The sequence below is a fragment of the Natator depressus genome, chromosome 22, assembly GCF_965152275.1.
Source record: "Natator depressus isolate rNatDep1 chromosome 22, rNatDep2.hap1, whole genome shotgun sequence".
In the NCBI taxonomy this organism is placed as follows: Eukaryota; Metazoa; Chordata; order Testudines; family Cheloniidae; genus Natator; species Natator depressus.
Window position 1 is genome coordinate 17,679,828 of NC_134255.1, and position 23,140 is coordinate 17,702,967.

Here is a 23,140-nt window from a genome sequence, read left to right on the forward strand (position 1 = left end):
AGCTCTTTCTGGGAGAGCTGCAGAGACAATGCACTCAGACCCTGAAGAAGAGCACACGCCCCAGGTCATCAATGACTCCGCAGGGCCAGGTAAGAAGGAATGGTTGAAGTCTCTGGAGAGAGCTGGGGGAACGTAGATGGGGAAAAAGGTGTTGTGAGAGGCAGAGCACGTCTGTCGGAGCTCTTGAAGCTAGTGTAGGCTCCGACCAGACCAGGCACAAAGGGGAATTAGGAACAGTCTCTGTACTTCTTTATTTCTCCCCTCTTATTAAAGCACAAGACTCTACTTGAGCAGCAACCTGCGTTCCTCGAGAGAAAGCTGGCTTCCTATCCCGCACGGCTCAGGAGTTGTGCTGACTTCACACAATCCTCGCCCCCCGGCTGTCAGAGCACCCACCCCACTAACAACGCCCTGAAGTCTAAGGGTCTGGACTAGGATCACAGCCAGCTCCGTAACATGGCCAGTGCATGGCCTGCTGCTGGCAGCGAGTGCTGCGCTCAGGAGACAGAGACAGCTCGGCGCACGGAGCCATGGTGGCAGTACTCGGACTGGCCCTATTTCTTTTCTCCTCCCTTCTCCCCTCAGCGCCTCCCCAGGTTAGCAGAACAGCTGGAGAATGGCCTTACCTGTGTGACTCTGCACTATCAGCACTGAGCTGCTTGGACAGTGGCCTGTGACCATACGTGAGAGAGGCCATCAGGTTAGCTCGATGCTGCATTTGGATCTGATTGGCACTCGGGTTGATGGACATGCCTCGTGGGTGAGGGGACATGCCCTGCCCTGCCACAGCTGCCCCTTGCAGAAGGTTGTTGCTGAGCATATCCCCGGGCTCTTGCACTTGGATGGTGACCTGCTGCGGCTGCGATGGCTGCGGCATGCCCATGCATGTCAGTGCCACGTTCGGGGGCGGGGAACAGTTACCAGACTGCTGGAAGATCGCACTGTGGGAAGGCATCCCTTGGAACTGGGACTGAGATGCTGCACCTACGAAGAACAATCCCTTTGAGTAACTGCACTGAGTTATTGCAAGGCTTGAGAGCACGTTCTGTTTAACAGCTACAGCGTCTGACGCTATCGGGGCCAGAAGAAAGATTTTCAGAACCAAGCTGCATTTCAGCAGGTGATGAGGTGCGCGCCTTTCCTGACTATTCGCAGCTAAAACTTCATCAGACTACAGCCACAACCAGAAATACGTGCAAGGCAAAAGAAACGATACCAGTGCAAAGTTATCTGCATAATCAGAGAATAATATCCCTCCTCCCCGCCCTCAGAAATTATACACACGGATCTCAGGACATGAAATATAACAACGTATTCCAGCTGGCAAGATCCACTGCAAGTATTCAGATAACACCAGCCCCTTGTGCCAGACGGAGAATCTTTTACATTGGCTATCTGCGCCAGGCACTAGAATTTGGAAAAGACATGAACTGTTTTCCCAAGTGCTTTAAAACCATAAGGTTCTGACAAGTGGCCTGCACAATAGGATGACAGATGGCTTGGTATACTCAGTGCTTACCATGAGTCTGTAGCATGCTGCTATTCACAGGAGGGGGGCTGCTATTTGGCTGCCTGAAGAGATGATTATTAGGGTGGTTTGGGGGTGGACTAGATGGCTGAATCCGTAACCTACACAAGAAAATAAGCATCTTCGTAAATCACTCTTCCTGATAAAGATACTTGTTCAAGTTTTAGAACTGAACTCTAAGTGCTTTTAAAAAAAAACAAATAAATATAAAAAAAACTCCTTTAGAATCTTAAAGGCTTTGCAACATAATTTCTGTTTTATCTTCATTAGCTATCTGGATAAGGGAGTATGGCCCAGTGGTTAGTGCACAAGCCTGGGACTCAGGAATCCTGAATTCTATTCCTGACTCACCATGACCTATGGCAAGACTCTCCCACTCTGCCTCAGTCTTCCTCATCTGTAAAATGGGATGATATTTGCTCGGCAACAGAGGGGATGGGGAAGGGTCTAAAGAGTGTTTATAAATGGCTTGGCATACAAGGTGCTAGAGAAAGTGCTCATGCTATTATTGAAAAGCATTTGTTTTCAAGTTGGCCAACAAGCAGCTGTTCCGTGTCAATTTAAAACAATGTTGTGTCATCAGGTTACTTTCAAGGTTCTCTTGGTCAGAAATGTTAAGAGCCTGATTGCCAGAGACATGTGCTCCAACAGCTCCAGCTGCAGCCTGCACAGGCCTCTAGGAATGAGGACCAGTTCTCTAAGGTTATATGCTCCCAGCTGGCTCTGGGACAGGCCCCAGTGCATCACTGAGTGACAGCTTCACCCTCTCCCCCCTCCCAACAGCACTTTGCCAAAGCAAACCCCTTTCTTTACCTCTGCAGCTGGTGAGTGAGCAGAGCTGGCTGGTTTTCACATGGAGCTTGCAAGGGTGGAGATGGCTGAGGTGGGCGAATACAATCCTGAGCCAGGCACCAGAAAGGAGGGGAACAAAAAGTTATTTGCAATTAGTCAGTTCCATCTGGATTGAGAGAGTTTGGACCAATAAATTAATCAACCTGAGACAGAAGCTCTCACTATCCTACCAGCTGTGCATGCATTGTTTATGAAAAGCCTTCCCCCTTGTTCCTCATTACAGCAGGTCGAGCAATCTAACTTGCCACATATACAGAAGTTTTCCTCCCTAGTCCCACGGGGCCATTCAATACCTCTACCTGTGACACTGCAGGAAAACCTGGTTAGGGTTCAGGGACCATGGTCCCGGTTCCAGTACCTGAATCTGCTGATGGAGAATTTGATGATGCTGCTCCTGCTGGTACAACATGTGTTGCTGCTGTGTCTTCTCCAGCGTTCTCTCGTCCATATGCCCACCGTACATCTTCTGCAGTTGCTCACACTCCTGTAATGAATGCAATACACGCACAACGTGATCTCTTCCTGCACAGCAACCCTGCTGTGCAAAACGGCTTTCACTCTGCAGTCTCCTTGGCTGAAAGAGCCAGAGAAAAAGAAGAAACTGCAGGACAGAAATCCTAATCCATGTAGTTAGCAGCATGTGTGTGCCTAATACCAGGGTCACTCCAGCTCTCTCCTACAGTGGGAAAGAAATAGATGCTCATGGAACTAAACTCACGGGCTATTTAGTCTTCTTACACCGCAACTGCAAGGAGTGCAAGTGAAAAGCATCAGACATGAAAACCCCAAGATTAAATTAGCATCTCATGCTCCTGCTGTGCTGCACAGGGAAATTCCTCTTTCAGGGCACAATCCAACTCCAACTGAAATCAACTACAAGACTCCGACTGAGGTCAAAGAGAGGACTATGCAATTTATGCCACAGCAGAGCAAAATGGCCTTTCAATGAATGTTGCATGGCATGCTATGGGACGGCGATGGAACTTCACTGCCATTAAAAACTGGTGAAGGTACCAGTGGCTTTTAGCTGGAGTGGCTAAGAGGATTTTCAAGAGTGTTCTTCAGTCTGGTTACTCTGTGCAGCACCACGGATTGTCATTCAAACCAATTAAACAAGCAGGCCAGGACCAAGAACCAACCATGTCAACTTTGAAATGGGATTCTGGGGACTGATTTCACTGTGTGCGAGTCTTGGGAAGAAACTCAAAGACAGTGTCTAGGGAGCACAGGTATCAGGACCCACATTCCTCACTTGAGCCTGACTTCTTGGACCTTATGTGTGTTTCTACAGTGATATGTCAAGTCCCCAGAAAAGGGGGAAGCCCCCAAGGCTGCAGCAGAGATAAAGAGGATGATGGCAATTCTACAAAGCACACTCAAATACGCAGAAGGGGGAGGATAAGCTCCCCAGCTGCAGCTCTGAAGAATGTTTGGATCCAGGAGACAATGCAGTAGGAAAGGTTTCCTCCTTTTTTCCTCTGCCAGTAAGTCAGTGACCTAAGCTGATCCACTGCATCCCGCTTCCTTCCTTTACCTGCTGAAGCTGTTTGATGCTGCTGTTATTGCCCATTTTCTCCAGGTGGGCTTTGAACGCCTGGATGCTGGCAGCACCGTCGGAAAAGCGGCGAACAGGAGAGAAGCGCTCAGTGGGGAGATGCAGGGTGTTTGAGTCCTTGTAAACAGAGCTAAACACATGGGGAAGTGGGTTAGTGATGTCAGCTGAAAAACAAACTCAGCTACAGAGACATTTCATTTACATCAGCTCTGCCAAGTTCTGCCTGCCCAGAAGCTCTGTTTCAGAGTGAGAAGTAAAGTGCCATTAGTTTATTCATCACCAGCAGGGTACAGGATTAGCAAGTCCATTTGGTGCTGGGGTAGGTACATTTTCTCTAAAATTTTGCCAGTCTGATTTATATCCTAACTAGATTATAACTGGGGCACCAGTCTGTAACTGACCATATGACTTGGCCTGGCACTTGGTTCCACCGACCTGCAGAAACCATTCAACAGCTAAGAACGGAAAGGCGTTTCTCCATCTGAGAGCCGTTTTCATTCACCATGCCTCAGAGTTTACACGGTGACATTTTGCTAAGCTGGAGCGTCCCTATATTCCAGTGGGATGGGAATACTCTGTGCTAAGAAAAATTGTTGCATGTTCATCTATCTGAACTGGGGAAGGAGGAGCCCGTCAGGAATGCTGCTGCCTTAGACAAGGTGATTCTGCTGCTAGGAACAGTTGTCTCTCTATGGCAAGGCCTGTTCTCTAAGAGGAGACCTTAAAAAGCTCAGCTGGAGCTTGCCTGCTGAGTCTAACTCTAAAATACAGTGGGCCAGCACCTTAGGAATTCTAATTTAAACAAGCCCAGAAGCAGGACCAGCATAACAACCTCACCCCCAGTCCTACCCCAGATGCTTTATTTGCAGGTACACCTAGAGAGAGACTTCACTGAGAGAAGGGCAAGGATATCCCATGGATACCTGGGAAAGGAGGAAAACTGGAAAATACTAATTGGTGCATCAATAACCCTAACATGTGTGCGGAATGGAGGCTTCCCATTCGAATGCCAAAAAAGCTTAGACCACCACCTAGCAGCAAGACCTGCCCTCTCTCAGCACACACACAGGCTTACAGGATCTTCCGCTTCCTAGATGACACATGCTAGTGAACCTGTCAGACTGGTTTATTCCAAGCACTAACATACATCAGGCCTTGAAGATGAGGGAATTTTGATCTGAACCTGTTCTACCAAATGCTGCACCTCATGTGACTACAGAGGGATGGACTTGGGGGATGGGGGTCAAACAAGGAAGCTGCACTTGTGGGGGGCCTCAAGACAAAACCAATAATGGCAAAACAAAAAAGTTTTTAAAACACTTCTAAGTCTCCAGTACGCGCAGATAAAACCTGCCGTGTCACAGCACCAGTGGGTGGGGGTGGATAAGATTAACACCGCAAGGGCAGGAAAGGGTCTATCCTGCAGCCACTCTGAGCCAGAGCAGAGGCTGGCATCTGCATTCAGAAAGGCACTAAACCCAGTGGGGGGGGAGGGAGAAATGTGATGACTTTGCACAGAGAGGGAACCCTCTTTCACTGCTAGGGGCTGTCTTGTTTCAGATTCTTCCCCACCCATCCCATCACCTTGAATGCAGAGTCAACCAGCAGCCTAAATGTTTGGTGCCATGCCATCATGAGACACACATCAGAGAATAAATGGACCAAGCCTAGTACCAGGGCAAATGGTTGTAGAGGAACTTATAACAGTTCCCTCTCAGTTCCCTTCCAGAACTGGAGGTCAGAAGACATTTTTCCAGGAACAAACTTCCCTTTCAATCTGGGTTCCCATATATGAGTCAAACCCAAGCACACGCATCCTCAAGAGTACCTCTTTAAGAGTATTACAAAACACTGCTCTCTCTCCACCCAAAAGCAAAAACTAACACGTGAGGACCCAGTTAGTTTCTCTCCCCAGATGGGTTTAGCTTTGTACCAATTCAATCCAGACAGAAAATGAGCGGACAACACCATGGCTGGAGCAACGGTCTTTGTCTGTGAAAGGCCCTTAGGGAACAAGTCTTTAGAGCATCCCTGCGGATGGTTTGGTTGTAAAACAAAACAGAAGATAATCTAGCTCCATATAGATTCATAGATACTAAGGTCAGAAGGGACCATTATGATCATCTAGTCCGACCTCCTGCACAACGCAGGCCACAGAATCTCACCCACCCACTCCTGCGAAAAACCTCTCACCTATGTCTGAGCTACTGAAGTCCTCAAATCGTGGTTTAAAGACTTCAAGGAGCAGAGAATCCTCCAGCAAGTGACCCGTGCCCCATGCTACAGAGGAAGGCAAAAAACCTCCAGGGCCTCTTCCAATCTGCCCTGGAGGAAAATTCCTTCCCGACCCCAAATATGGCGATCTGCTAAACCCAGAGCACGTGGGAAAGATTCACCAGCCAGATACTACAGAAAATGCTTTCCTGGGTAACTCAGATCCCACCCCATCTAACATCCCATCACAGGCCATTAGGCCTATTTACCATGAATATTTAAAGATCAATTAATTACCAAAATCATGTTATCCCATCATACCATCTCCTCCATAAACTTATCGAGTTTAATCTTAAAGCCAGATAGATCTTTTGCCCCCACTGCTTCCTTTGGAAGGCTATTCCAAAACTTCACTCCTCTGATGATTAGAAACCTTCGTCTAATTTCAAGTCTAAACTTCCCGATGACCAGTTTATATCCATTTGTTCTTGTGTCCACATTGGTACTGAGCTTAAATAATTCCTCTCCCTCTCCGGGATTTATCCCTCTGATATATTTATAGAGAGCAATCATATCTCCCCTCAGCCTTCTTCTCGTTAGGCTAAACAAGCCACACTCCTTGAGTCTCCTTTTGTAAGACAGGTTTTCCATTCCTCGGATCATCCTAGTAGCCCTTCTCTGTACCTGTTCCAGTTTGAATTCATCCTTCTTAAACATGGGAGACCAGAACTGCACACAGTATTCCAGGTGAGGTCTCACCGGTGCCTCGTACTAACACCTCCTGATCTCTACTGGAAATACCTCGCCTGATGCATCCCAAGACCGCATTAGCTTTTTTCACGGCCATATCACATTGGCGGCTCATAGTCATCCTGTGGTCAACCAATACTCCAAGGTCCTTCTCCTCCTCCGTTACTTCTAATTGATGCTTCCCCAGCTTATAACAAATTCTTGTTATTAATCCCTAAATGCATGACCTTACACTTCTCACTATTAAATTTCATCCTATTACTATTACTCCAGTTTACAAGGTCATCCAGATCCTCCTGCATGATATCCTGCTCCTTCTCTAAATTGGCAATACCTCCCAGCTTTGTATCATCCGCAAACTTTATTCGCACACTCCCACTTTTTGTGCCAAGGTCAGTAATAAAAAGATTAAATAAGATTAGTCCCAAAACTGATCCTTGAGGAACTCCACTGGTAACCTCCCCCCAGCCTGACAGTTCACCTTTCAGTATGACCCGCTGTAGTCTCCCCTTTAACCAATTCCTTATCCACCTTTCAATTTTCATATTGATCCCCATCTTTTCCAATTTAACTAATAATTCCCCATGTGGCACAGTATCAAACGCCTTCCTGAAATCTAGGTTTCCCTTGTCTAAAAAATCTGTTAACTTTCTCAAAGGAGATCATGTTGGTTTGGCACGATCTACCTTTTGTAAAACCATGTTGTATTTTGTCCCATTTACCATTGACTTCAATGTCCTTAACTACTTTCTCCTTCAAAATTTTTTCCAAGACCTTGCATACTACAGATGTCAAACTAACAGGTCTGTAGTTACCCGGATCACTTTTTTTCCCTTTCTTAAAAATAGGAACTATGTTAACAATTCTCCAGTCATATGGTACAACCCCCGAGTTTACAGATTCATTACAAATTCTTGCTAATGGGCTTGCAATTTCGGGTGCCAATTCCTTTAATATTCTTGGATGAAGATTATCTGGGCCCCCCAATTTAGTCCCATTAAGCTGTTCGAGTTTCGCTTCTACCTCAGATATGGTAATATCTGCCTCCATATCCTCATTCCCATTTGTCATGCTACCATTATCCCTAAGATCCTCATGAGCCTTATTAAAGACTGAGGCAAAGTATTTGTTTAGCTATTGGGCCATGCCTAGATTATCCTTAACCTCCACTCCATCCTCAGTGTTTAGCGGTCCCACTTCTTCTTTCTTTGTTTTCTTCTTATATATATGGCTATCTAACCTTTTATTATTGGTTTTAATTCCCTTTGCAAGGTCCAACTCTACTTGACTTTTAGCCTGTCTCACTTTATCCCTTCATGTTCTGACCTCAATAAGGTAGCTTTCCTTGCTGATCCCTCCCATCTTCCACTCCCTGTAGGCTTTCTGCTTTTTCTTAATCACCTCTCTGAGATGCTTGCTCATCCAGCTTGGTCTACAACTCCTGCCTATGAATTTTTTCCCCTTTCTTGGGATGCAGGCTTCCGATAGCTTCTGCAGCTTTGATTTAAAGTAATCCCAGGCCTTCTCTGCCTTTAGATCCATAAGTTCTTCAGTCCAATCCACTTCCTTAACTAATTTCCTTAATTTTTGAAAGTCAGCCCTTTTGAAATCAAAAACTCTAGTTGCAGATTTATTTTTGTTAATCCTTCTGTTCTGTTTGAACTGAATTAGTTTATGATCACTTGAACCAAGATTGTCCCCTACAACCATTTCTTCTATGAGGTCCTCACTATTCACCAAAACCAAATCTAAAATGGCATCCCCCTAGTCGGTTCAGCAACTACTTGATGAAGGAATGCATCAGCTATCGCATCTAGGAAAATCTGAGCCCTATTATTATGACTAGCACTCGTCCTCCAGTCTATATCTGGGAAGTTAAAGTCTCCCATGATCACGCAGTTTCCGTTAGTATTTACTTTATTAAAAACATTAAAAAGGGCTCTATTCATATCCAAATTAGATCCTGGCGGTCTATAGTAGTGCTTCAAACTGAATTACGTTAGACAGACAATTGGTACTTTAAATATTTTATGTATGTACAGAGGTCTCTGTTGAAGCCTGCTCTGAAAGACAAAACGGAATCTCTGCTGGAGAAGCTACCCCTTGCAGGAGTAAGATTCTCATTCATGTTGCAACATTTCCAGGATGTTAGTTCCAGTTATTTTCACATATTCAGCCCTGCTTGGTAAAATGTATTTTAATTAATTACAATTTGAAATATGTTCCAACTAAGGCTAGAGGTGGCTGGCTCCCATGTTCCCTTTCTGCCAGTCAGCAAGCCAACCTGTCCATCTGACCTTCCAACTCTGTAATGGGCAGCAGAAGCAAACGAGGAAAGTGAGCATTGTGCATCAGGTTCCCAAGCATGCTAGGATGATGCACAGTAACACTGCCCCTGGCACTCCAGACTGGCTTTCTAGACTAACGTATTTTGAGACCTTTTTAAGTACAAACCAGTTTCAAACAGACTAAGTTAAGCACCAGAATAAAAGCTGACAGCTGTCCACGAGCCAGTACTTTGCGGTTTACTGCAGGTTTTGCCACACTACAAGACACAGCCTTCCACTAGCTATGTCTGAGGTGTACAGAGACTTCCAGGCGCTTGGTCTGGGGCCAGATTTGATTTTCAAGTTCCTCTCTTTTGATCTCAGGCATGTCTGTAGTTCCACAGGCTTACAGGCCTCTGCTGCGACATGTAAAATTGTGAATCTGGAATGAGTCAATGCTATCATGTGCATGTGAAAACAGAGGAGCAGACACATGATGAGAGCCAGAGGGGGCAGGGTAGGCTTGGTCTAAAGAGCCTTATAACAATACCTCAATGGCTTCATTTAAACCTCCATTCTGAAGTGACCCTGGAAGCAGGACATACAATATTTTCTGTTTATTTACTTTGCAACTGTTTTTCTTCTCTTCCTATAAAGCACTCTGTGACCCAGGAAATCTTACTCCTCATCTCCTGCCTCCCTTTCTACCCAGGAGTAAGTCAAGGGTTATCTTTTGCCTTCTAGAGTTCCAGCGTGGCACCAGTGCTGACTCAGTCTGCTCAGCGTTCACCTGTCTCTGCTGATTCCACCAACGCTCAACTCAGCAGGGATCTGGCTGCAATAAAGAGCGCTGTGACAAGCTTGCCAGTGAGAGTTGGTGAGAGGATTTAACATGAGCACAAATCTGGTCTTCTAGGTAACTGCTTTCTCAATTGTTCAGCAACTGACATCAAAGAGAAACGAGCACGACTGTTTACATTTGTGTTACACCCTCAGTGCTTTGGGGTTGAGGTGCAGTTTTTAAGCGGTGTCTGTGGCAGTAGCGTCTCCAGTTTGCTGCAGCATTGAAGGACTCTGTAGAATTAATAGTTCTCAAAGTCAGGAGGGCCCTTCCTCCAGAATTTTAGCTCACTTGGATCCAGTTTTGCAGCAGTTCCCTCAGTCACAAAAGTTATAATTGTTCTCCCCCAACCCTCTCCACCAGAGGATTGGATTAGAAACAAAATGACAAACAGGGAGCTTTGCATGGAGATTCTGCAGTGGAAACACACAACTCTGGTGCAGTGAGGTTTCTAAACCTACGTATAGTTTACTCCCGGTGCAGCCTTTCATACAGCATTCCACTACTGAATATTCCACAGCAGATTTACCACTCACTACAGGGTTGAGCCTACTAGTTCATTAACAAATCTTTCCACTAATCTGGATCGCTTAATCTTAATCCCAGCCCCAGGGCTAAGGCAGCCATCCTGGCAAATCATCTCCAGCCACAGAAGTGGGACTGGAGGGGAAGAGCCAACTGATCCCTGCCCGTGAGTGCGCCATGCACTTAGCAGGTGAGGAGCCTATATCTGCTCAGAAATGAAGCATGTCCAACAGGGCCAGCCAGCTTCTGCTTTGGGGTCTGCTCCTTTCTTCTTTTAACCCCTTTATGCCAAGCTGGATTTTTTCTGCACTCCATTCAGATGACATCTGAGCGGGTTCCCTGGCACAGAGCTGCCCGAACGGCCGGTGCCATTACTCACCGGTGCTGATCGGGTACCAGGTGTGGAGCCCAAGCCCGGGATCGAAAAGACTGCTGTCCTAGCTGCCTCTGCAAGTCTGGAGGGATTTCAGCTGTAGGGTTGGTCATTGCCAGAGTGTGCCTTTTTGACCTATTTGCCAAGTATCTGCAACAAGCAGGAGCACATTTTATAAATGGAAGAGACTGATGGGAATACTCCAAAAGGAGGGAGCAGAAGCAGATAATCCAGAGTAATTAGGAAAGAAAAATGCTCGCTGCAGTGTTCAGAGCCTGCTGTGAGTTGTAGAACACCCATGAAAGAGCAAACCGTACTGCCAATGCCTGTCAGGTTAAAGGGACGTTAACTGCTTAGCGGAGGACTGAAGTCATAGCCAGCTTTATTCCAATGCCAAACTTGGTAAGAAACAGAATGGCCAATCATCTCAGGAGAAAAGCTCTACTTCATCTCATGGGGAATTCTCAAGCACATTCATTTAGATCTAGCTTCAGTGACTATTTAGTTTCTGTAGGGATTCTTTCCCCTAAAGTGGCGCTAGTCTGAAGGGTAATAGCACTGTCTGCCTTACGTAATATGCACTATGCCCGTGGGACTGTTTGCGTGAGTAACGCTTACAGCATTTGGCCGGAGAGCTCGGCACAGCGCAGACAGATGCTGTGCATGTTTCCCTGCATGGCTCAGCCTGCCCACTTCAGTCCTCACCTGCGACATTCTCAGTCTGGAGTCTGAGCAGAGATCAGCACGTTGAATGGTCCCACATCAGATGATGGCATTTACGACATTGCTACCACTGCTGGAGATTAGGCTGTGGCCTGCTCTTTGCACTGTGTGTGTGATCTAACCCAGATCTGAATGTAGGTTCTGAGGGAGGAACAGCATGTGTGTAAGTGCGCCATCTAGTCCCCACTCCTGGACACTTCGAGCAGAGTCTGGGAATCAATGTACGGAGGCTGCACCAACGATGCCTAAAGCAAAAATGGCGAGGGAAAGTGAGGAGCTAATTCAGCCCATTCCCTTCCTGGAGCAGGAGCCCCGGCTGTCTAAGCGCTTCCACTTTCGGCTGTAGACAAGTTCAGGGCTGGTTTGGGGATTTTTAGCCCTATTTTTCCCTGTGTGTTTGTGTTGGACGCTAAGGCAGGAAGGGCCTGATTCAGCGAGATGGCAAAGGACGTAGCTACCCTTGGATATTCTTCACTCTTGGGCAGGCACCTCTCTCAGGTGCTAGCAATGGTGGAAATGCTGACAAGGTTTGAGGACAGAGTGGAATCAATGCCTGTACCTGGACTAGACTAACCCTCCCACCATTGCTAACGCAGGTGAAGCTGCACTGGTGATGAGTTATGGCTACAAAGATTCCTGGCCTACACAAAGCTAGAGGGTAAAATGGGGGTTACAAATACTTTGAGTTGATTTCTTTTTTGTGTCTGTAACTAAAACCTGTACAGTAGGGGAAACAGCAGCACTTAAAACTATGGCTCTGCAAAAAGCATTATCCATTGACACAAAAAGCAGCAAGTTAACAGAATGAAGAGTACTTAGTGGTGTGGTGACTTGCCAAAATCTGAGCCATTAAATGTTTGAGATCCATTTGATGGAGACAGGGAGAGTTTCCCAAAGAGCTTCACAATTGCGGTTTGCTACAATCACTTTATTTCATGGCTCCAGGGAACAATCCACTCATGAACTGCAAGTGTTTGGGTGGAAAAAAACGTTTTGCAAGCTCTGAAGAGATGCGATTGTGCCCTGGGCATGGGGAATGGAATGCACACTATTTCAAGGTCAGGCAATCTAAAACAAACAAGGGCAAAAGTTGCTCTGCGGTCATTGCAGAGGGCATTCAAACCAGTGTTCTGAAAAGATAAATATTAGCTTCTGTCCCTGGTGTTAATACTGTTTACTCTTCTACTGGTGATTAGTGGCATGTCGCAGCGTAAGAGGGTGGGGAGATGGAGGGTTAATGTGCACTCATTAGCACAGTTGAAGCTTGGTCCCGTCCAGCGGCTATGAAGAATGTGGCGTAAGCGCACACAAGGAGGATTTGGGGGTAGTATTTTCAAAAGTAGCTAAGCCCCATTTTCAAAGGTGACTTAGGTACCTCAGAAACGGCATCCCACTTACAGTGAGACTTGGGTTCCTAAGTTCTGCATACATTTTTGGAAGTTTTACCCTTGGTCTCAAAACCCTACCTGCCAAGCCTGACTCTTACAACCTTAAAGGGTTCAGCTGGAAGCGGAGATTTTAAAATATGGGCACCCTAAGCTTGGCCAGATGAGGACACATTGGCAATTTGCCAAGAGCCGCAGGGCTGCATCTTATTTGCCCAAAATGGAAAACTCTGCAGGTTTGTTCAGCTTTACAGTTTGGAGCAGTGTCCCATGGACACTGCAGGTCCCAGATCTGAGCAGTGCCATCACTGGAGACTTCTGACGCCAAGATACAACGTTCAGCATTGACTGAAGGCAAGTCTTCTTTGTCAAGCTAGAGCATGGCATGCTGGGGCCTGCAGTGTCCGCGGGCCATGCCTCCATAATGAAGATGAGAATGACCATGGGTGGCACTGTATAGCTCCTTGGGCCACACTTTGGCTACCCAGAATGTGTAGACTCCTAGCCGCTGGAAGCACAGGGCGTTCTTTAATGTGTACTATGTTTGGCTGTTTTCTAAGGCCAAGTAGACAAGGGAATCTTGGCACATGCCCTGGACAAGCCACTGTTGTACCCAACTTCCCATTGCCATTAGAACCCTTCTGTTTTACAGCACTGAGACCAGTGGAGTTTACAAGGGCTCTAGGAATATTATGGGGAATTAAATGGCTTTAGCAGCAACTCCCTCACCTCTATACCTGCCTGCTGCCCACCCGGCAGTTATTTGCCTCTTTCTTGGAAGGACAATATCCGTAAAAGCTGAGAGAGAGCCTGTTCTTGTCAAGTTCCTGCCCACCAGAACTGGGGAAAATCCATGGAACTTAATAAGGAGGATCATCTGCACCAGTTGCTTAGCAGAAAAAGTAGCTACACAAAAACTACTCTGCAAGTATTAGCAAGGACTGTTAGTGTTTTCGGCTGGAGGAAGAACCCCAGTACGTACTTTGGCTGGGGAGAGAAGTGACGTTTCAGAGTTGATATTGGACCACCTCTCACATGTCGGAGCAGACTGTTTCGGGACCTACTGCTATGGCTAGAAATCTAAATGACTACAGATACCCAAGTTGTTATCAAACTCACTTCAAGGCATCAGAGTTGGATGTTTACTGCAGGTCTCGGTCCAAAAGCTGCACAGATGAAATGAGACCACTTCCCCAGTCACTCAGCAGGGATGAGGGAGGGTGCAGTGTCTTAGCACTCACTATGCAGGTTAGTTTGGTTTGCATGCTGGTACACCCTAAGCAAAGGAGTTTAGTGCTCAGAGTTTCTGGATAACCTATTGCTCAAACAGCCTGCAGAATTTCAGAAGCTGTCAGGTTATTTTACAAAGTTATTCATTTGCCTGTTAGTGTCAGGTAGAGTAATTGCCTGGCGTAAACAGGCACCCATAAAGGAAAAGTTGAAACCTTCACCATAAATCAACACCTGCAGCTTGGGACGAGGTTGATTTGTTGGGTTTTTTAGATCAGCTTTAGGGCACCATAGGGTGAGCCTCTCCAGCAGCACAAGGGGAAAGGCCAACAGATGGGATGTTACCTCTGCACAGCTTCCTGATCCGGCTCCCCATCGGAGCTCTCCTCATCCACAGGGGTAACTGCTGGCACTGCCTGAGGAGAGAGGAAAGGGGAACCATGGGCTCCAGAAGGTGGCTTATTCAACACTATCTTGGGCTGCAGAAACCTGACCTTCTAGAAGAACAATTAAGGACCAGACATTTGGGGGCACTCAGAATCCTCCTCCAAAACACACCCTCACCATCTCACCCTTACACAGTGCAACCTATATAGGGGCGGCTTCTTTTGGTGCTAGCAGGAAATTCAGTAATACACATACCTCCAGGGGGAAGCACTGCCCACATTAACACCCCGGAGATTAATACTGGTAGATTTTCCTTTCTCTGATAAATAAAGCAAGAGAGTGGCAAAGAAACCTTAGCGAGAGAGTTACAAACATCATGCTCTTCTCAGCACTTCTGAAGAGAAATATTTAAATTGCTACTAATAAATGAGAAATAAAAGGCCCGTCAGCAGGTCACACTCCTCACAGCAGCAAGACGCCTGGCCTCTAGTGCTAGCAAGTTTGTGCAGGTCATTAATGGAAGGAGGAAGATACTCAACTGGGCAGATTCCAGCTGACAACCCCAGGAAGATCCCAAGACAACAAAAAGGAACAAAGATTAGAAACCTAGACAGTGAACAGAACATTAATCTTGGAAACATACAGCTACTCCCCAGACACAGACACTTCCAGTGGGAAGCAGACAATCAAATGGGGGGCTGGCTTGAGGAACACATGTGCCCCCAATGGTCAGCACTGCTCAGATAGGGGCTAAAGCCAGAAAGCCAGGCATGCCAATTCTGAACATAGGTCTCCCTGGCAGCAGTGTCACGAAGGAGGAGACCAAAAGCCAGATGCTAGGCAAGCAGCAGCGTCCAAGGATCTTGTGAGATAGGGAAGGGTTGCCAGGAAAGGAGAGGTGCTTGTGATGCATGTGGTAACTGAAGGGCCAAAGTAGTTTAAGTTCCAGGACCACAGGCATCGTGGGAGAGGGAGGCTACCAGCCCTTCTCTACGCTGCACCGAGGAGATGACACCAGTGACAGCATGGCCAGGAATTTGCTGATACTGGCAGTGAAGCCACCATCTGTTTTAAAAGGTTACTTTGAATCCCGCTTCAGCTTTGCCTCTGGAGAGCAGGTGGGTAGAGAGGGCCAAGGAAAAGGGTGAGAAAACGCTCCCAAAACAGAACATTATTGTAGGATGAACGTCCCGAGGGAAGGAAAGCTGAAGCAAATGGCAGGTGGCGAGTCCCTGCCAATGCTGGGAAACTGGCATTTCATTCCCTGTCCGCCTCTGCGGTTCTTTTGCACACGCCACTCCAAACCCCAGCTTTCACTGCCAGTTCTGCCAGCAAGAGGACGTGTTTGTAAACATGCCACCAACTCTGTTCTTCCTTTGCTACTTACTGGAGTCATAGTGACGAGCGGGGAAGGGCCTCGAGGACGCTTCAGCAGTTGTTGTGCGTGCAGCTGGATGTTGGCTCCACCGTCTGAAGCCCGCCGCCCTAGAGGGCCCATTCCATTCAACAACTGTAGAGTGGGGGGCTGCAGCAAGGACTGCTCCTAGGAAGAACACAGGGGACTTATCACCGAATATTCCTCCTCCTCTAGTGCCTCCTGGAGGATCTTAGAGCACTGTATAAATACCAAGGGAACAGCCTAACTGGCCTTGGGTGAGGCGAAGGATCTTCAACACCTTACTCCTGGGGAAACTGAAGCAGAGTGGTGGAATGACCTGCCCGAACTCTCTCCGTCAGTGGCAGAGCTGGGAGTAGAACCCAGATCTTCCAACTTACAGCCCTGAGCTTCAGCCATAAGGCAGGCTGGGCCTCTGGGTTTCACACGCTTGGAAACCAAGGACCCCGGTCTGATTTGCTACTAAGATCACTGATCTCCCCCGCCCCATCAAACAAGTTTCTGAATTTCAAATTGTGGGGTGTTTGTTTTTACTCAGAACTACAAGAGGGACAATCCCAGGCGGTAAGCGACATCAAATAGAACTAAGGTCCAGCCTCAGCAATCAAATCGATCATTAAACCTATGGAGCAGACTCGGGGATTCTCCAAGAGCTGCAGCCTGTATCTCCACGTAGCACTGGCTCCAGTTGTGGGGAACATACACAGCGGATGGTACCTTGTACTCCAGCTGTCCAGTCGGCTGCAGGTTCTGCATAGGCAGCATATTGTGCATGAAGTTCATGTTTGGAGCCACCTGCAGGAACGGAGCCTGGGGAGTGACACGAGGGAAGCCTGGCAGGAGCTTCTGGAGATCTTCCATCACTTCCGTGCTGAGCAATCACATTCAGAAACATAGGACTTAGAAATAACCCAAGCAAACCAATCTACATGCTTGCTACTGTCAGCTATACTTCTCACTGGCTTTCACTCTGGATTTCTCCGGCTCAGGAGTGGGGCCTGGACCTAAGTGTAGCAAGTTCTTCATTTTTAATGTGCCCTTAAGGTTCTCAGAATTGGGATTTTCCAGGTCTAACCATTCATGCAAAATACAATTGCACTTGGCATCATGACACTTAGTCTCTAGACACTAAGATATTAAAAATAAAGTAGCTCATAGCTTTCCGACCTCCTTTGCCTCTCTGGCCAACATGGCCCCCAATTAAACAAAGCCAGCCAGAAATAGCAACTGATTCATTGAGGTAAAGAGGAAATCGTGTCCCTGCCAGAGAGGCCTGCCACACAGGCCACTGGGAAAGTGGATTTTTCAAGTGAAAAGACATGGATTTCTGCCATTCAAGTGGCACCCGATTCCCTTCCCCACCCAGCCAAGATCATGCTTTCGAGCAAGAATCCCACCCTGCCATCCCATTCACCACAGAGCTAGATATGACGGGAGCAGGAAAGCAAAGGGATTTCGCTCCTAAATATTGAAGGGTGGGGTTTTGACGTGTTTTTCCCATATGAATCCATCATTTTAATAGATTATATAAAACCTCTGACCTTTCAACAGGAGCAACCCAAAGGTGTAAGAGCTTCTTACAACCTCCAAATCAAAACACTATCCCATACTCAGGTGCCTCCAAGAGGCCATGGAAATCCAGAGGAACATCATCCATGGATTCATAGAGAATGCCGTTGGGGTGGAGAGGGACCCTTAAAAAGGCAGGAGCGGGTCCCTCTGCTCCTGCTCAGGAGAAAGAGCTGGATACTAACCGTGGGTCTGCGACTCCAACAGTGTGCCTTCTCATTGAGAGATAACGGACCAGGGCTTCAGGGGATGGCTCTTCCCCTTCATCACTGTCCAAGTTCATTGTTCCATCAGTCTGGGGTGGGGAAAAATACAAGAGATTTTGAAATCAGGTGCCATAAGCCCAGCGTGTCATGAAGAAAGGGCGCTCACAGGAGTCAGCAATGGAAAGCAACTTGCCTCTATGATCTGGTTCTCAGGGTTGATGAGCTGGACTTGTGGCACATTGATACTCACGGGGTTGCCTGCCTGTTCCGCCTGCAAAGCAGAAGGAATCAAAACAATAAGCAACTGGGGGGTTTCTTTTCCCTTTTAAAATCTGCAGCCACGTTCTTTGGGTTGTGACGCTTCCTACTGGTCAGCCACTAACAGCCCAGGTAGCACAGCGCTCTTCAGGGGGGATCGCCTTCTTCCGAACACATTAGCCACTTGCAGAAGGGATCCCAACTCCAGGTTCAACTACATCTTCCTCCACCTCTCCCACCCATGCTCCCTTCCAGACTCCTGCTATTGAAACTCAGATGCATTCCCAGATGCTGCACAGCAGATACTGGAGCATTTTCATGAAAAGCAAAACAGGGTTAGGCTCCAGCAGCACGTTGGCCAGAAAATTGCAAACCCCAAGAGAACAGTAACATGGACACACATGAAAACTTACCACGCAGGCAAAGAATCTTCTCCTCTCTCCTTACCAGGGTGAGGATGGTCATGAAGGAACTCAAGTTATTTTACTTACCCAGCTAAACAAACAAGCTCTGACCAGGTTGAGCTTTGCAAGGCTGGGGGAAGTTACGACTAAACCTGCAGTGATGAAATGACCCCATCTATCTGAGACCCACCTGGATGTTAGCTGGTGTGGGGAAGGTCATGGTCCGTGGCATACTGGGAGGTGCTGTAATGCGCAGATTCTTGTGTCTCTTTAATCGGTCACAGAGCAGGCTATAGATTGCACTGTAGTGATCATAGGCATCCGTCCTTAGTGACTAGCAAGGGAAGGATAAGAAGAAATCCATTTTTTTTTCTAGTAATGAAAATAAATCCCCTTCCTCTCCAGACCCCCTCTGCAGAAGAAAGTGTTAATTGGCAGGTGTGATCAGCCACCAACATGACATTTACCAGCTGCAGGCGACAGCCCGATAACAGAGGCACTTGCAAGCTGGTTCGAGTTACCTGTAGCGTGCGCTCTTTGTCCAGCCCCATCTCCACCATTGCTAAGAGCACGTCTTCGTTCAGTGGTTCCATCTGTCTTTCAATCTTGAGGTGCTGACATTCTGCTATTAACTACAAGGGCACAGAAAGACTGTCAGTGCTCAGCACCCCAAGGGCAGCAAACGTTCACTAGGTGGAACACGCCATAAACCACCAGTGCCACAAGCCTACAGCTGGAGGGCCCGCGACCCATGCTGCAGCTCGACACGGTATCTGAACACTGAGGGTACAGTGGCCTGCCTGGACAAAGCAGGAGCAGAAACAGCATCTCACTTCACACTAGCATGAGATCTTGGGGGCCAGCTATGGCCCATAGCCAATGCAACTGGAAACCAGGATTCCAGGTATGGTATCAGCAGGACAATCAAAGAAACCCAATAGCCTAGAGATACAGAGACTAAAAGAATGATGATGAATGATCTAGAGTCCAAGAGAGGAGAGGGCACTAAGACAAGGACGACAGCGAGTCCTTGCGGGGGGAAAGAAATAACAGCATACTTGCACTTGGGAATTGTGAACTCTTAACACAGGACATTAATTTGGTTTTGAGCCACTCTAATGGTCTCCAATGTGCACACACGGCCAGTACTGTGCATACAGGGCCAGTACTCAGCCTTCCTCCCTAAAGCCCGCATACTGGATTCCCCACACCCTTTCACCATGTAGACACACCAGAGCCTTTCTGCCTGCTCACCCTGTCAAACTCTGCATCAGCTTCCCCGAGCTTCATCCACTTGTGTTTGCAAATCTGTTCCATTGACAGGCGCTTACTTGGGTCCAGCACCAGCATGTGGCGGATCAAGTGCTCACATTCTACAAGAGAGCAACAAGAAAATGAGTATTTCAGTAGCAAAGGGCAACACCTCCCGAGGGACTCAGCTTTGCATTGTGTCAGGAACAAGGGTATTTCTTCAAAGTAACGGACAACAACACTACTCTGTCTACAGGGTCATTGACGAACAGCAAATATACACATGCCTTGTGTCAGGCCTGATTCAGTCTTGGACACAAGTGTGGGATTAAATTCCAGACATTTGATGTCTGAGTTTAGCATCTACAAGGACTAGGCACATGCTCCATGCAAAGCAAAATTAAAACAAGATCTCCAGCTCAGCAGAGTTAAAGGGACCCCATGCGGCACTGTGCCACAATAGCCCTCAGTCCTCAGCTGACCAGAAGTTAGTAACTGCGGGAGGTTTTGCAAGGCACAAGGGCAGAAAGACCCCAACTCCCAAAGGACATCAATGGCTTCTACCACTCAAGAGCATGGGTTTTCTTTTCCTTATAGCGACGTGCAAGACAATGTTGGTGCAGACCCTGCGTTCGTACAGCAAAAATCAACTTTTGAAGTCTATGGTAACATTTTTATTGGATTTAGGTTTTGCAGAAGCTTGCTTTGAAAGCATTGATATTTGGGGCCAAATCTGTCTGTCTGTATATCTTTGGACCAGAAGAGCTCTGTGTAAGCGCAAAAGCTTGTCTCTCTCACTAACAGTCGGTCCAATAAAAGACATTATCTCACCACCTCCAATATCCTGAGACCAGACAACTAGACCACCACTGTATATATACCTTTAATTCAGTATACTTCTCCCCTATAAACCAGCCAACACTGAAGTCCAGTTTTTGAATGAAATATGAACTCCCTCTTTCATTCAACAAGCAACCATCAGAATCAACCCTGTGATGTTTGTTACAGCCTGTAGGTGGCCCTCGTCTACTCTCCACATACTTGTTTACTCTGGCAATGCAATACAGCCCATATTTCAGGGTTGAAGGGCAAACCACAATCACCATCTAACAGGCTGCCAAGGCAGGATTACCAAATGCAGACTTAATGCAGGAAAACACATTTCCCCAACTTCCTTACAATAACAAGCACCACCACCACACCTGACTTAAGCTTACACCATGTAAACTGATGACAAGTGCAACCTGAAGCCAGAAAAAGTGTCTTATTTTCAAATTAAATTTTCCATTAAAGCATTCTATAAAATATGAGCTGGCGTCTCCCCCAATAAAGATGGAGCCTTGTCTGCAGTTAACAAATTATACATTTTCGTGAACATTATTTTTCCTATTTACAACACAAGAATCTCTAAAAAAGAACGCAAAAAGAAAAGGAGTACTTGTGGCACCTTAGAGACTAACCAATTTATTTGAGCATAAGCTTTCATGAGCTACAGCTCACTACATCCGATGAAGTGAGCTGTAGCTCACGAAAGCTTATGCTCAAATAAATTGGTTAGTCTCTAAGGTGCCACAAGTACTCCTTTTCTTTTTGCGAATACAGACTAACACGGCTGTTACGCTAAAAAAGAACGAACACAGCATAAAATTAAGATGCAAATTCACAGGCAGATGTTTTTTAAAAAACTATCACAACTGGTTCAATAAATTAAGCAGCAATTTTGATGTAAAGGAATAAAACGCAAATTGTTCCTTTCACATCAGATCTAGCCATAAACTGCTTAATTTTTAAATACTGCATCTTTCTTATCGCAGCCATTAAAAATGCCCAACCACCACACTGAATTCCCCGTGTGGAGCCTCTGCCAACTGCAGCAGCTACTGCTCACACCACTTATCTAGCTCGCACATTATGCCGGCTGAGTCTTCAGAGCAAGAAAAACCTCAACATATTTCAGTGAAAGAAGATACACAGAGATCATTTTCAATGGAGAATGCAAGGCACCAGCCCTTCGACAGCAGAAGTATTAAGTTATGAATGGATCCTGGGGTGGAGGGGGGAAAGGGTGTTACTGTGTCTCCTCTCTAAGTGAAAAGCATTGTGGCTGTCCCAGAGGTTGGACAGATCTGGGAGTGCTTTAGATGCACTACACATTTTAGTACAACATTTCTGCCTCAGGGCAAGTATTAGATTTCTTTCAGTGAAGTCCCAAGGACTCAGGATGGAAGCATAGCAGTTAACAGCTAAGCCAAGTGACTGCACATCACAGGGCATGTACAGGGCAAGGAGCGATCAGCACATCAGGAGATAAGGTGGTTTTCATGTGGCTGATGCATGCCAGTTGTCACATGGTACCCCAAAGCAGTTTGCCTATGGGTCTGCGAATCCAGAGATATGGGTCTGTTCCTAAGTCTGCTACTGACTCTGCCTAGGCAAGTCACTAGATTCATAGATTCATAGACATTTAGGTCAGAAGGGACCATTATGATCATCTAGTCTGACCTCCTGCACAACGCAGGCCACTTTTTACAGCTTTAGTGGGTTTAAAGAGAATTTTTATCGGAATGGGGCTTTGTTGGAGTTTAACAGAGACACAAACAGCCATTCCATAGACATGAAACTAATGAGACTGAAGAGCAACCAAGGGCAGCACAGTCGTCACTGCCGTACGCATTACAAGGCCTTGCAAATTCAGCCATCATAGGAATGTTCCAACGAGAACTCCTAGGACTCCTAAAGCAAGGCACTGAGGAGGGACAGAGGGTGAATTAACTCTCTTTAAACCCTTCATTGTTGTCCAACTAACAGGAGACAGCTGGTGTGGCTGAACTGTCGCTTCAAGTGTTGCAGGCTGAGGGCAGAGAATGTCATGAATTCTTCATGGTCACATGAAGTTGCACAGTGCTTAGCAAAAGCGCAAGGCACTTGTTAACCAGGAGGCTCAGAAGGGATCTGTTGGAAAGTCAGAAACCAGGGCAGTTTAAGCACCTGTAAAGCAATACTAGCTACACACAGCTCTTCAGCCACTTCTGTTCTCAGACTCATGGAGCTGCTGAACATGCCCTTTCAAATGGCTCAGGCCACCCCTCCAGGCATTCCCGCCCTCCCTCTTTCCGCAATGTGTCACTCATGAGCTAAGACTTCAAAGAGGGCCTCAGTCTGGAGAAAGCCCAGAAGGAAGAGGAAATAAAGCCTCTATGAAATCTCTAGAGCATCTGCTTCTGGCAAAGGGGATTATTTTTCATGAAACAAAAATGCTGAAACAACATTAAGGCTCTAACTTAAATCAACCAGACCAAGGAACTGTAGTTAAGGGTGCCACCCTGTACCTTCCTCACCCAGCTGTGCACTGCAAAGATCTCAGACCATCAGATGCTCCTACATCTGACATAAAGGTGGCTTTGCACCTTCTTTTATGCCACTCCC

At 46.8% G+C, this 23,140-nt stretch overlaps 1 protein-coding gene across 5 annotated transcripts in view; it reads right to left on the minus strand.

Annotated features, from left to right (window-relative positions):
* SIK3 (SIK family kinase 3) overlaps positions 1 to 23,140 on the minus strand; it is a 149,135-nt gene that overhangs the window by 11,186 nt on the left and 114,809 nt on the right. For 4 of the 5 annotated variants that reach the window (XM_074936935.1, XM_074936934.1, XM_074936936.1 and 1 more), the window contains exons 7-20: positions 19,718 to 19,836; positions 18,985 to 19,095; positions 18,654 to 18,797; positions 17,995 to 18,072; positions 17,781 to 17,890; positions 16,744 to 16,897; positions 16,018 to 16,173; positions 14,589 to 14,659; positions 10,912 to 11,055; positions 3,915 to 4,065; positions 2,739 to 2,864; positions 2,342 to 2,427; positions 1,520 to 1,629; positions 627 to 984 (exon numbers count right to left, since the gene is read on the minus strand). In XM_074936935.1, the coding sequence (XP_074793036.1) occupies positions 627 to 984; positions 1,520 to 1,629; positions 2,342 to 2,427; positions 2,739 to 2,864; positions 3,915 to 4,065; positions 10,912 to 11,055; positions 14,589 to 14,659; positions 16,018 to 16,173; positions 16,744 to 16,897; positions 17,781 to 17,890; positions 17,995 to 18,072; positions 18,654 to 18,797; positions 18,985 to 19,095; positions 19,718 to 19,836 (1,918 nt within the window). The remainder of the gene's footprint in view (positions 1 to 626; positions 985 to 1,519; positions 1,630 to 2,341; positions 2,428 to 2,738; positions 2,865 to 3,914; positions 4,066 to 10,911; positions 11,056 to 14,588; positions 14,660 to 16,017; positions 16,174 to 16,743; positions 16,898 to 17,780; positions 17,891 to 17,994; positions 18,073 to 18,653; positions 18,798 to 18,984; positions 19,096 to 19,717; positions 19,837 to 23,140) is intronic. The other variant, XM_074936937.1, reaches the window with a different exon arrangement.